The 14,923-nt window shown below is 45.9% G+C and overlaps 1 protein-coding gene across 1 annotated transcript; it reads left to right on the forward strand.

The window, feature by feature from the left end:
• The first annotated feature begins 2,343 nt into the window (after nucleotides 1–2,343).
• On the forward strand, nucleotides 2,344–6,948 carry LOC123181209 (glutamyl-tRNA reductase 1, chloroplastic). Its single transcript, XM_044593468.1, has 3 exons — nucleotides 2,344–2,889; nucleotides 5,144–5,385; nucleotides 5,516–6,948. The coding sequence occupies exons 1-3, from the start codon at nucleotides 2,676–2,678 to the stop codon at nucleotides 6,647–6,649; spliced, it is 1,590 nt and encodes a 529-aa protein (XP_044449403.1). The 5' UTR covers nucleotides 2,344–2,675; the 3' UTR covers nucleotides 6,650–6,948.
• The last annotated feature ends 7,975 nt before the right edge of the window (nucleotides 6,949–14,923 follow it).

Here is a 14,923-nt window from a genome sequence, read left to right on the forward strand (position 1 = left end):
TCCAAACTCACTTCAATCATTAGAAACTTTTGGTGGACAGGGGTGAGAGAGGAATGCAACTCTAAATCTCTCTGTTTGCGAGCTTGGAAAGATATTTGTTCCCCAAAGAATGAAGGAGGTCTTGGGATCTGAAATATGCAAGCGACTAACAGAGGTTTGATTCTTTCAGCCGCTTGGAGGATAGCTGAAGATCCAAATAACCATCTTTCAAAAATCCTCAAATCCAAGTACTACCCTGATACATCCTTCTGGAAGGCCAACCATAATGTTCCCAAGTCTGCTTTCTGGACTGGAATACTGAAAGTTAGACCCATGCTAATAAAAAATTCCTTCTATCAACTCACAGAAGGAAACATTTCTCTTTGGAGCAATCCCTGGTATAATACTTGAGATACAATCTATGACCATCTCATTATCCAGCTTGGAGAATATGAATACCCAGCTCTTGTTGAAGATCTTTGGCTCCCAAATCAGAAAAAATGGAACAATAACCTCATTGATAGTCTATTTCATCCGGATACAGCCACTGTCATGAAACAAGTTCCAATAATTCAGGATGGTGGGAAAGATCTTCTTTGTTGGAAGCTAACCCCGTCAGGAAAATTTACAACTAAAAGTGCACACAAACTCTGTTTGCGGATTTTGGAGGAAGAAGGACAACCACAACCTACAATCATTACAGCCAACTCAAGGTTGCTATTGACACAAATTTGGAAAGCAAAAGATATAGCTCCAAGGATACAAACATTTGCATGGAGACTTATCAGAAAAGCCCTTCCAACAGGCATAAGAGCAGGTAAATACATACCCCATATAAGTAAATTTTGTTCAAGGTGTGGAGCGGAAGAAGATGAAAAGCACATTCTTTTTCTTTGCCCTTTTGCTAAGGCTGCCTGGTTTGTCCATCCCTGGTACATTAGAATAGAAGATTTCCTACGGGATAGCAATTCCATGACAAGTATGATTTTAGACATTCTTAACTCAAATCATCCACATGCCACTTTGAGCAACATATTTACCTTCATGTGGTGTATGTGGAAATCAAGGAACGACAAATTGTTTCAAAAAAAAGAAAGCTCTCTTCTACAAATTTTTTATGCAGCTCAGGCCATAGCGAATTGCATGTTACAGGAAGTGGAAATACAGGAACAATCACATAAGAAGGAGGAGAATCAAGGATTGCAAATAACAGGTACATATACACAAGGGACAACAGTAGATTTATTAAAGATAACAACAACAAATAGGATTTTCACAGATGCGGAATGGAAGAATCAGGTTCAACATGCCAGCAACACAAGAACTGGACTGGGAGTTTATATGCACATAAATCAAGGAAGCAGAAAACTGAAGGTCCAAATATATGCTACAGGCAATCATGCAGAATCAGCCATACAAGCGGAAGCACAAGCTTTAGTACTTGCAGCCAACATACTTGTCAGGTTGCAAATAAAAGATGCGACCTTCCTCACAGATAATTTATCGCTAGCGAAAGCAGCTGCTGCAAGATCGACGAGAACAGATCCAGGACATTGGGAGGCTAGAGGATTACTTGCAGAATTTTGTGCAGCAACAAATGCATCTTCAGTTCAGGTTTTTCACATCTCAAGATTCAATAACATAGAGGCACATGATTTAGCTCAGATAGCACTCACCCACATAACAGATCAGCAAGTTAATTTCTCTTGTAATAATACAGATCATCTTCAGGACAGTTGCCCTTTAAAATTATTGTGTTTAGACATGCAATTACAAGGAATTGTAATTCTCAATGTAAACTGTTTGCAGTATGAATGAATTAATGAATTGGCGCCATAGGCGCCTTTGCATGTTCAAAAAAAAAAGCATGGTCAGTTGCAGTCACCGGGAGCTCTCTATTCACACACCACAAACGAGCAGGGGTAGACGACACAGCCGCATGCAGGTCCATACGGGGGACCCGACGAGGCGAGGCGCCGAATATGCCGCACAGGATCGTGACCGCCGGGGTTGGAGTGTGGCCAGCACGTCGACACGCTCGGCCATCACCCCGCAGGTGCGGGCTTGAGGCGGCCATGCGAACCCGTGTGTGTGCCCACCACGACCACCACCCCGCCAGGAATCCGCCGTGTCCCCACTGACGAGAGAGCGGAGCCCTCCATCTCCATCGCCAGCAATCCGCCGCGGCGTCAAAGGATGCGGCAGCGATAAGGGGAGCGGATAGTGCCGCAGCCAATCAGCAGGCGGAGGCCAGCACACGCCCCTCATCCCCTCCCGGATTCTCTTCCACGACGCATGTGGCTTACGAACCCAACCCAACCCGCACCCACACCGAACCCAACACGCGCGCGCATTAGAAAATTCGTCCCGACCCCGAGGCCTCGCCCGGCCCGCTCCCACTGCCCGCGGGCCCCGCACGCCACCTCCCCCCTTAACCTCCGGTGCGCAGCTGCCAGACTCCCTCCTCTCCTTCTCCCTCGCAGACGCGGTGGCTCATCCTCCCTCGGAGAAGGCGCGCACCGGCCGGTGGTGGAGAGAGGGGGAGGGTGGGAGAAGCGGCCGTATAAGGATCTCTCCGCGCTCTCTCGTCTCTCTCCGGTTTTGTATCTATCTTCTATCTACCTACGTACGGTTCGTGGGCCGGGCTGAGGAGGGGGAAAGGCCGCTGCTGCTCTTGTTGTTGTTGGGTCTGCTCGATGATGGCGGGAGCGACGTCAGCCACGGCCGCCGCGGGCGCATTCGCTGCCGGCGCCAAGGCCCGGGGGTCCTCCGCCGCGTGCCCCTGGGTCGTCGCCGCCGGCGGCCGGAGGCGGTCCGGGGTCGTGCGCTGCGACGCCGGTGGGGATGCCCAGGCGGCGTCCAAGTTGGCCAGCATCACCGCGCTCGAGCAGTTCAAGATCTCCGCCGACCGTGAGTCCCTTCCTCCTCCTCGAATTTGCCGCCCTTGGTTCGCTTCCTCTAGCCCTGCGATGTAAAAGGTTGTGCAGGTTTGGTTTGGTGGTGCGCGAATTAGGGGATCTCTGTGTGCTTGCAACCGAAGCTGGCTCAAGTTTTGGTGCAGTATGTGCCAATTCGTGGGTAGTCCTTGGAGAGTTAGAAAAGAGAACTGCATTGTTCTCCCCCAGTTTTGCTTTGATTGGTGTGCGCACATGTAGGATTTTTGCAGATTATTGATCTGTCGTTACTAATTAGTTGTGTTCACACCTCATTACGGAATAAGAGACAATTGTACTAGGAGGACGATACAACAACAACAACAAATCCTTTAGTCCCAAACAAGTTGGGGTAGGCTAGAGGCGAAACCCATAAGATCTCGCGACCAACTCATTGCTCTGGCACATGGATAGCAAGCTTCCACGCACCCCTGTCCATAACTAGTTTTTTGGTGATACTCCAATCCTTCAGGTCTCTCTTAACGGACTCCTCCCATGTTAAATTCGATCTACCCCAACCTCTCTTGCCATTCTCCGCACGCCTTAGCTGTCTGCTATGCACTGGAGCTTCTGGAGGCCTGCGCTGAATATGCCCAAACCATCTCAGACAATGTTGGACAAGATTCTCTCAAAATTGGTGCTACCCCAATTCTTATCTCGTATATTGTCATTCCGGACTCGATCCTTCCTCATGTGGCCACACATCCATCTCAACTTACGCATCTCCGCCACACCTAACTGTTGAACATGTCGCCTTTTAGTCGGCCAACACTCAGCACCATAGAACATTGCGGGTCGAACCGCCGTCTTGTAGAACTTACCTTTTAGCTTTTGTGGCACTCTCTTGTCACAGAGAATGCCAGAAGCTTGGCGCCACTTCATCCATACGACTTTGATTTGATGGTTCACATCTTCATCAATACCCATCCTGCTGCAACATTGACCCCAAATATCGAAAGGTGTCCTTCTGAGGCACCACCTGCCCATCAAGGCTAACCTCCTCCTCCTCACACCTCGTAGCACTGAAACCGCACATCATGTACTCGGTTTTAGTTCTACTAAGCCTAAACCCTTTCGATTCCAAGGTTTGTCTCCATAACTCTAACTTCCTATTTACCTCCGTCCGACTATCGTCAACTAGCACCACATCATCTGCAAAGAGCATACACCATGGGATATCTCCCATGGGATATCTCCTTCTATATCCCTTGTACTTGGAGGACGATATCTTGATGAAAACCTTGATTAGTTTTTTTTCTGCACTGGTCGAAACATTCGCAAGCTGTAGTGGTAACTGGTCTTGGAGACACGCGCTTCACAGATTGGCAGATTAGCACTACGTATGTTCGTTGGTGATGAATAAGCAGTTATATTTCTTATTTCAATAACAGGGCTCGACATGGTGCTTAACAAAATGTGCTAATTAGTGTTACAGCACAAATAAAGGAGCCTACCTGACTAAAAAAAGCCAAATACTAAGATCACACATGATAAGAAGGTAAGAGAGGGCAGTAGTTCTTGCATGCTTTAGGTATCAGATATTGACCCATCACAGGAAAAGTGGGTTCATGCTCTCTTTGTTGTTTTGTTCTGTAACCTGACACTCCCGCTGCTAAATCATCAAGATTTGCAATATGCAATCACTTGACTCAGAATGTATATGTGTGTGACTCCACTAGTGCAAGCACGCAATATACCCCTTATAATCAGAATTCAGAACATATCAGGAAATCATTATGTAGTGAAAGTAGCTGTGGAAGGAGTGGGACCGGAGCATCTTTAATCAAGATCAGCTCCATCTAGTCGACATGGCGACCCTCGCTCATGAGGACTTTGCCCTGTATAGCTTGGCTTTGCTTGACAGTAGTCTGATCGCCTGTAGAAAGTTGCTTGTTTTTTTGGCTTAGGAGGGTGTTTAAGCAGTAGTTTTTCCTACTCGAATGATTTGATTTTTCTGCTTCTTTGTGCTTGCTGTGGCACAAACTTCTTTGTGGCGATTTGTGCTAACGAACTTCCTTTCCTCGTTTAACAAACTTCTTTCCTCTTTTCCTTCTCTGTGCTTGCTTGTTGTGGCAAGCTGTGTAACAAACTTCTTTCCCTCCTTTAATGAAGGCATCCTTGCTAAAAAAAGACGTTATGGTGATTTGCAGTCAAATTTAGTTCCATTCTTTCATGTAAAAAAAGTATGTCTACTTGCAGTATTTGACAATGTTTTTTATTTTCACTATCAGGGTACATGAAGGAAAAGAGTAGCATCGCTGTAATAGGCCTCAGTGTACACACAGCACCAGTGGACATGCGTGAAAAACTTGCTGTTGCAGAGGAACTATGGCCCCGTGCTATTTCAGAACTCACCAGTCTGAATCATATCGAAGAGGCTGCTGTTCTGAGTACCTGCAACAGAATGGAAATATATGTGGTGGCTTTATCGTGGAACCGTGGTATTAGAGAAGTAGTAGACTGGATGTCAAAGGTAAGAGTTATTTGATCAAATGCTTGTTTGCCCTGTCCATACTCTTTTATCCTGCTTATCCCTTTTTGGTTGCTCAAGTGTGCGGTATTATTAACGAAGCTCTAACGCCCATGCTGTTTTTTGTGTGCAGAAAAGTGGAATCCCTGCTTCCGAGCTGAGGGAGCATCTCTTTATGTTGCGTGACAGTGATGCCACACGCCATCTGTTTGAGGTATCCGCCGGGCTTGACTCTTTGGTTCTTGGAGAAGGACAAATCCTTGCTCAAGTTAAACAAGTTGTCAGAAATGGGCAAAACAGTGGAGGCTTGGGAAAGAACATTGATAGGATGTTCAAGGATGCAATCACAGCTGGAAAGCGTGTCCGCTGTGAAACCAACATATCAGCTGGTGCTGTGTCTGTCAGTTCAGCTGCAGTTGAATTGGCCATGATGAAGCTTCCAAAGTCTGAATGCTTGTCAGCTAGGATGCTTTTGATTGGTGCTGGCAAAATGGGAAAATTGGTTGTCAAACATTTGATTGCCAAAGGATGCAAGAAGGTTGTTGTGGTGAACCGTTCTGTGGAAAGGGTGGATGCCATTCGCCAAGAGATGAAAGATATTGAGATTGTGTACAGGCCTCTTACAGAGATGTATGAAGCCGCTGCTGAAGCTGATGTCGTGTTCACAAGCACCGCATCTGAATCCTTATTATTCACGAAGGAGCATGCAGAGGCGCTTCCTCCTATTTCTCTTGCTGTGGGTGGTGTTCGGCTTTTCGTCGACATATCTGTCCCGAGGAATGTCGGTGCCTGTGTATCTGAGGTGGAGCATGCACGGGTATACAATGTCGACGACTTGAAAGAGGTGGTGGAAGCCAATAAGGAAGACCGTGTGAGGAAAGCAATGGAGGCCCAAACAATCATTACCCAAGAACTGAAACGGTTCGAGGCATGGAGGGACTCACTGGAGACGGTTCCGACCATCAAAAAGCTGAGGTCGTACGCCGACAGGATCAGGGCATCCGAGCTCGAGAAGTGTCTGCAGAAGATCGGGGAAGACAATCTCAACAAGAAGATGAGAAGGTCCATCGAGGAGCTGAGCACGGGCATAGTGAACAAGCTCCTTCACGGCCCACTGCAGCACCTGAGATGCGACGGCAGCGACAGCCGCACCCTGGACGAAACGCTTGAGAACATGCACGCCCTCAACAGAATGTTCAACCTCGACACGGAGAAGGCGGTCCTTGAGCAGAAGATCAAGGCCAAGGTAGAGAAGACCCAAAGCTGAGACCAGGAGACACTTGCCCGTCTGTATATCTACTTATACTGCTCCCAGAATGTCGCTACATTCTAATCCCAATATTTTTCTTTTGGATCCTCCACTTACTGCCGAGTTCTTCTTGTGCCGTGAATTAGCCATGGAAGCCCCCAAATGTGTTGTAGAGAGGAGCAGCGAAGCATGTTTGCTCCAAAACTGCCTGTGTACATTATTTACCGTGGCTGCTGTGGTTAGAGCCCAATTTTTCAAGCTGTACTATAATACTCTATTGGACGAAATAAACAGGAATATATCAGTGTGTTAATTGATGTATTTGTTTTATTCTTGTGTAAGATTGTAATGCTGAGCATTAATAATATTTTCCGAACTCTGAAGGTGCTCGGTCTGCTTATAGGGTTCAGTCGACTCCTTTCTTCAGTGTTGCCTGGAGCGTTCATCTGTTCTCTCCCTATGAGGCCAAAGTTGCTGGACACATCAATGATCAGTTCGCCGATTATGTTTCTGTTGGACCAATACATTGCTGCCTAACAATTTTGGTCGTTCTTGGAATTTGGCAAGGTTTTATGGTGGCGAATTTGCATCTTAGGCCTGGTTCTCTGTGCGGCAACGAAGACATCTTGGTATCTTGTGATGATTGATGAGCGAGGTGCATCTCCTCCCTTGGACGATTGCTGCTGCCTGGTGCTAGCTTTACTAATGCTGCTGATTGAGAGCCTGAGACGGAATCAAGAGTGCAGCGAGGCCAGTTCATCTGCTGAGGGCACCCCTCTCCTTTCGTCCCTGCGTCACCGTCTCCCTCTCCCTGTCCAGGGCGCAGGAGACGGAACCGGGCGGCGGCCGAGGCTGCCGGTCACAGTGGTGTGGCTTCAAGTGTGAAGACTCTTAAACTGTCACACATCACGAGGGATTCAGGGAGGAAAATCGGGGTTCAGGTAGTCGGCCAGACTTTATACCGCTGCCGAGTTGGGTAGGGGCTGGGGAATAGGTGGATCTGAAGCTCTGAACCAATACCCAAACAACCCATGCAAATTCTTGACTCCGTAGTGTACATCCTAGTACGTATATTTCCAGAAGAATTTGCAGGTTGTTTGTACTACTTCACATCGCAATGTACATGTACGAGTTAGAGATTTCTTCTTTGAAGCTTGTACTACCATGTTTCGTGCCACGGAATTTCACCGTCCTCGTCATCGTCGCACCGCGAGTCAAGCTCTGAAGCCTAACCACGTGATACTTTTGACACGATCGATCAGTCGGAATGACATGCTAAACAGGGGCCATGCGTGTCATCTACCTCAACGCCCCAGTGTAAACACCAGCTGGGCTGCTCGAATATACAATTACTCCTACTAGATTAGGTCAATCCGTCACGCTACTACTAGCTGTTAATGGCGAGTCCAAGTCGGTGCGCAGCCAGAGTCTCAAGAGTTCCTAGGCCGTAAGTAAGGTAGTTGGCCACTCGGTGTCTCCCCACTATAAAAAGTAGCAAAGCAACGCATCTGTGTTCAAACCTCTTGAGGTCGTCCCAGTCCTTTCAACTCCCCTCCCCACCTTCTCCCTCCGCCTCACCTTCTCTCGACGGTCGACGCTATAGCTTTTCCCTCAAGCGCACGCGCCATGGCGAGATCACGAGACACCAGGCTCAGGCTCACGCTCCTCCTCGTCGCCCTTCTTCTGCTAGTGGACATGGCAAGCGTCAGCCATGGCCGACGGACACCCGACGTGGATGCCATGGCCCTCGTCGGCGGCGGTCCACCACCGGCGAAGGCCTACTCCTCCGAGCAGGCGTCTTTGTCGACCGCAAGGCAGCATACGGCTCGTGTTTATCGGCGCATGCACACGGTGTCCAAGAGGTTGGTGCCCCAGGGGCCGAACCCACTGCACAACTGAGCCTGAGCTGCCCCAGCTGAGACTCTCTTCTACCCTGCAAAGAGGAGAATTAGAGACGCAGTTTGTGCTCGGTTGCTCGCGGTCACCTTCATCTGAGTGATGTGAAATAGAACACTCAGGGGTATAGAAGTACTCTTGTATGTAATAGTATTTGGCAGTTAAACAAGTAAAATGGGAACGGATAGGGCCTCCGACTCTCCGGGTGTCCATGGTGAAAAATGTACTGAAATGTGTTTATTGGAGTGATGCACTGTGCTAGTCAAAGTCTTCAGCGTGTACAGGTGGGCTCTTGTCCATTTGCAGAGTAGAATATGATCAGACTCGTGATGTGTATGATAAGAATAGTGCAATGATGATCGATGAGTTAGGCAGTACAATCCAAGCAGGTACATGGATGGACTTCAAAATTGTGGATCCCAAAGGCCACATGACAGCAAACAGTTTAAATATCCCGTTCTTCATACATCGTCCAAATGCATATGATTGTTTATTGAGTTAGGTGGTAGCTGATGGATTAAAGAGACTAAACGAAAACAAAGATAGTTTTTTCAGCCCCTCCTAGTCAACCAGAGAGATCACAAGCATATTTTTCAGCCCCTTCATGTAGACTGCTGGTAAAGAAAATTGAACTGCGAAAACTAAAGGTAAACATCAAAGGACAAACATACCCACAAATAAATATGAGCCATCCATTTACTCTAATCTGATCGGTAGAATTTTTTGGTACTCCAATATAGATACCTGGGAGTACCGGAACCAATAGTCCGGGAGTACCTTAATTGCAAGGGTAAATTGGTAAGCCAGACCAGCTGTTAATTTGGTATTATGTGAGGGTGTCATTATTCCCCACTAATTACGGGATGTGATTAACGAACCAGCCGGATATCTTGGCCAGGATTTGCACGTACGATGCGCTGATGCATCGGGAGGATTTGTTAGCATCTTCGAACTAAGAATCAGAGATCAGATGCACAATAATTAATAATTAAAATCGCAAGATCAGAACTCTGGAGATGCAACTGCCGACGGTTTAGCCGAGTACTCAGATAAGGGGCACATCCGAGAGGCCTCGCCGCCGACCATGGTTGTAATTAAGTTTCCGTGAAGCGCAGCCGGCGACAAATGCATGCAAGGGCCTGCGGCGATGATGTAGCCATGGCCGTGCATGGTCACTCTATCAAGGGGGGCAGCGAGTGATTGTGAAGACACCGGGAGGGAATTAGATCTCGGAAAATAATATAAACATTACCCTTATGTTAGGAAAGAAAATGGTCTGAACTACCCTTTAAAACCAATGGTTGGATTTAACTACTCCTACCCCTATCAAAAGAGTACCAGGGTACAGTAAAAAAGCTCTAATTTGGTAACCATACCATACCTAAAGTTGTTGCCTTGCGACCATTATTCAGCTAGAAAGGAGGTTAGGTGCTGTAAATCTGAAGCGCTGATTAGGAGCACACATCCTTAAATAATGCTGCTGATAGAATCTTGAGACGAAGCCAACCTCAAACAAGAACATGAGAAGGGATTGTGTTATAGAGCAAAATTGCTGATTTCTAAACATAATATCAGTTGGTTAACTGGGCTGGGCCTCAGCTGCTCGGAGGATTGTACCCTCATCCTGTTCAAGTTATACGATCCTCTTTCCTTCTCCACTCCGAATATCTTCACGTTCTGATTTTGCGGGTATGTTTCAGTCAACGAAGGAGAAAGGTGAAGAGGATCAATCCATTGGTTAATTATAGATGAGTTTTTGACCCACATAAACAATAGTTTCTGAAAAATTACCCCTAAACACTTAATGTCTAGATGGTGCAGAGTCTCGATCTATATACGGGCTATTTAGCTATAAGATGCACAAGGTATCTCGGTCTAATATTACCACGAACGTACTGCCTATGTAGAATCAATACATTCATATGTTTGGAATGAGCAGAAAATATTTCATTATGTACTTTGCACATGATTATGTTACTTACCGCACTTTTATGTATTGGAGAATTACACTTGGTGAACCTATGCATCCCGGTCCAGTTTTTAGCATAAGAATCACCTTCAACCATTTACACGCTCATTTATTTCTGTTTTGTTTTATCCTGAAAATACAAAAATATTATCTACCACTTTATCCTTTAACCATCTTGTGCAACTAGCAGTTGACACCTTTGTTAGCACTGTTGGGGGCACAAGTGAAGTTTTATTTGTGTCACAAAACAATCGACTATTATAGGATATCGATACTTCAACAGATTATACTTTGATTTCACATTGGGCAAATGACTTAATGTTTACTATAAACTCCTACAATTTGAAGCCCAACAAAGGCTATTGTAGCCAATAGTGCTGCAGCTGGAATTCCTCCAGAACAAGGACCTCACATTACAATAGACCCTCACCTCGGTCACAGCAAGTGAAGAAAAGTGGCGCCCGTCATCTCTGACTTCTCAACCAGGCCGCGATCGAGAAACACATCATGACCTTTGAGCGCGATGCACACCGTCAAGCCGAAGAGTACGTTGCCAAGGTCAAAACCCTTCTGCGCGAGCATCATGCTGCAACCTGTTTTTTTTAGAAAAGGAGGAAGACCCCCAGCCTCTGCATCTGGACGATGCATGCAACCATTTTATTAATTGTTCACACAAGACCTTACAAAGTAACATAACAGTAAGACTAAAGCCACCGTCTAGTCAACATCTATCGCTACTCCTATCCAATTGATGAAGGGATGCTGATAGTCTGGGCCTAATACCAAACAGACCTCGTAGCCAAACCTACCATCTAAGACCTGAGGTCCCATCCAGGACGCCTGCCGGGTATGGGGCACCCACCGGTCCGGCGCGCTCCTCAACCAGGACGCCTGCCAGGTATGAGGCCGCCGCAGCCACCTGCCACCAATCCATCTTCAGATCTGTACACGCCGCAACCTGCTGGTGATGCCCCGGGACGAGGACGATCATGACGGGTCCCCCAGCGACAATGACACCGCCAACGACCACCCCAAGGTCGTCGAGCCGCACCTTAGCTTCAGGTAGGTGTTAGGTAGCCTTTAGAAAGAGAGGCTGCTTAATATCAGTAATGATCTTGATTTAAAAGCTGAGACTAATTCGCTTGACATAAATGAAAGGGTGGCCAAACGAGAGGCTAAGGTCAGTATGGCGAAGCTTTTTAGAGAAGAAGAGATCAAATGGGCCCTTAGATCTAAAGTGCAGCAAGTGGTTCAAGGGGATAATAATAAACAATTTTCCATATGATTGCCAACAGGAAACACAGGAAAAAGAGGATCATACAACTTGAACAGGATGAGGGTACAATTGTTGGCCATGAGAACCTTAAGTTGTATATTACCAACTTTTATAAAAAGTTGTTTGGGCCCCTGATAGAGAACTATGTCTCACTCAACACGAGGATATGGTTGAGGACGTAACACAGCTGGGAGATGATGAGAATGAGCTTCTCACTGCCCCTTTTATAGGGAAGGAAGTGTTTGAGGCAATTTCACAAATGAAGAATAACAAAGCACCTGGTCTGGATGGTTTCCCAGTAGAATTTTGTAAGAGGTGTTGGGATATTATTAAAGGAGACTTGATGCCAATGTTTCACGATATGCTTAATGGCCATTTACAACTTTTTAAACTGAACTTTGGGACAATCACGTTGTTACCAAAGAAGGAAGAGGCGGTTGGCATTGACCAGTTCAGACCGATATGTCCGCTCAATGTTAGCTTTAAGATTTTTACAAAAGTTGGAACGGACCACTTTACACAGATTGCGCATTCTGTGGTTCAGCTGACTCAAACGGCTCTCATGCCTGGATGACACATACTCGAGGGAGTGGTCGTTCTACATGAAACCTTGCATGAAATCCATTCAAAGAGATTTGATGGAGTGGTTTTCAAGGTGGATTTCAAAAAGGCATATGATAAATTCAAGTGGCCATCTTTACATCAAGCCTTGCGTATGAAAGGTTTTGATGCGGCCTGGAGGAAGCATGTCGAATCCTTAGTACAGGAAGGTTGGAATCAAGGTAAATGACGACATAGGTCATTTTTCTAGACACAAAAAGGATTGAGACAAGGGGATCGGATGGTCTCCTATCCGATTTAACGTTGTCGCTGACATGTTGGTTGTTCTCATTAATAGAGCTAAGGAGGACGGCCAGGTAGGTGGTCTATTTCCGCATCTTGTGGATGGTGGGGTGTCCATACTACAATATGCGGATGCCACCATTATTTTCATGGAACATGATCTGGCTAAGGCAAGAAACATAAAATTAGTTTTATGCCTTTTCGAACAATTGAACAATTGTCTGGGCTGAAGATTAATTTTAATAAAAGTGAGTTGTTCTGCTTTGGACACGCTAAGGAAGAACAGGACAATTATAGACAGTTGTTCGGATGTGAGCAGGGATCTTTACCTTTTAAATATTTGAGAATCCCAATCCACCATCGTAAACTAACCAAAAAAGAATGGATATGTATTGAAGATCGATTTGAAAATAAGTTGAGCTCCTCGAAGGGCAAGCTCTTGTCTTATGGGGGCGGTTAATCCTTATAAATTCGGTGCTGACTGATACGTCCATTTTGCATCATGCTTTTATGTCGATATTTATTGCATTATGGGCTGTTATTACACATTATGTCACAATACTTATGCCTATTCTCTCTTATTTTGCAAGGTTTACATGAAGAGGAAGAATGCCGGCAGCTGGAATTCTGGGCTGGAAAAGGAGCAAATATTAGAGACCTATTCTGCACAACTCCAAAAGTCCTTAAACTTCATAGAAGTCATTTTTGGAATTTATAAAAAATAATGAGTGAAGAAAATACCAGAGGGGGCCCAGACCCTGGCCACGAGGGTGGGGGGCGCGCCCTACCCCCTGGGCGTGCCCCCCTTCCTCGTGGGTCCCCTGGCAGGCCTCCGGTGCCCATCTTCTGCTATATGAAGTCTTTCGTCCGAGAAAAAATAATAAGCAAGCTTTCGGGAAGAAACTCCGGCGCCACGAGGCGGAACCAATCTAGGGCTCTGGCAGAGCTGTTCTGCCGGGGAAACTTTCCTCCGGGAGGGGGAAATCATCACCATCGTCATCACCAACGATCCTCTCATCGGGAGGGGGTCAATCTTCATCAACATCTTCACCAGCACCATCTCCTCTAAAACCCTAGTTCATCTCTTGTATCCAATCTTTGTATCCAAACCTCAGATTGGTACCTGTAGGTTACTAGTAGTGTTGATTACTCCTTGTAGTTGATGCTAGTTGGTTTATTTGGTGGAAGATCATATGTTCAGATCCATTATGCATATTAATACCCCTCTGATTATGAACATGAATATGATTTATGAGTAGTTACGTTTATTCCTGAGGACATGGGAGAAGTCTTGCTATAAGTAGTCATGTGAATTTGGTATTCGTTCGATATTTTGATGAGATGTATGTTGTCTCTCCTCTAGTGGTGTTATGTGAACGTCGACTACATGACACTTCACCATTGTTTGGGCCTAGAGGAAGGCATTGGGAAGTAATAAGTAGATGATGGGTTGCTAGAGTGACAGAAGCTTAAACCCTAGTTTATGCGTTGCTTCGTAAGGGGCTGATTTGGATCCATATGTTTCATGCTATGGTTAGGTTTACCTTAATACTTCTTTTGTAGTTGTGGATGCTTGCAATAGGAGTTAATCATAAGTGGGATGCTTGTCCAAGTAAGGACAGCACCCAAGCACCGGTCCACCCACATACCAAACTATCAAAGTACCGAATGCGAATCATATGAGCGTGATGAAAACTAGCTTGACGATAATTCCCATGTGTCCTCGGGAGCGTTTTCCTTCATATAAGAGTTTGTCCAGGCTTGTACTTTGCTGCAAAAAGGATTGGGCCATCTTGCTGCACCTTATTTACTTTCATTACTTGTTACCTGTTACAAATTATCTTATCACAAAACTATCTGTTACCGATAATTTCAGTGCTTCCAGAGAATACCTTGCTGAAAACCGCTTATCATTTCCTTCTGCTCCTCGTTGGGTTCGACACTCTTACTTATCGAAAAGGCTATGATATATCCCCTACACTTGTGGGTCATCAAGACTCTTTTCTGGCGCCGTTGCCGGGGAGTGAAGCGCCTTTGGTAGGTGGAATTTGGTAAGGAAAAGTTTATATAGTGTGCCGAAATTTACTGTCACCTGTTACTATGGAAAAGAATCCTTTGAGGGGTTTGTTCGGGGTATCTTCACCCCGTCTGGAACCACAATTAGCTACCCCTCAACCTACTGAACCTACTGAAAATGTTTACTTTGAAATTCCTTCGGGTATGATAAAGAAACTGCTAGCTAATACTTTTGTAGGAGATGGAACATTGCATCCCGATTTACACTTAATCTATCTGGATGAAGTTTGTG

The sequence above is a fragment of the Triticum aestivum genome, chromosome 1D (assembly GCF_018294505.1).
Source record: "Triticum aestivum cultivar Chinese Spring chromosome 1D, IWGSC CS RefSeq v2.1, whole genome shotgun sequence".
Taxonomy (NCBI): domain Eukaryota; kingdom Viridiplantae; phylum Streptophyta; class Magnoliopsida; order Poales; family Poaceae; genus Triticum; species Triticum aestivum.

Bases quoted from the DNA above. Each gene is read 5' to 3' on its own strand.
- LOC123181209 (XM_044593468.1), top strand. From the start codon at position 2,676: ATGATGGCGGGAGCGACGTCAGCCACGGCCGCCGCGGGCGCATTCGCT. The intron at 2,890-5,143 runs GTGAGTCCCTTC...TTTCACTATCAG, and splicing joins GTTCAAGATCTCCGCCGACC to GGTACATGAAGGAAAAGAGT. The intron at 5,386-5,515 runs GTAAGAGTTATT...TTTTGTGTGCAG, and splicing joins TAGTAGACTGGATGTCAAAG to AAAAGTGGAATCCCTGCTTC.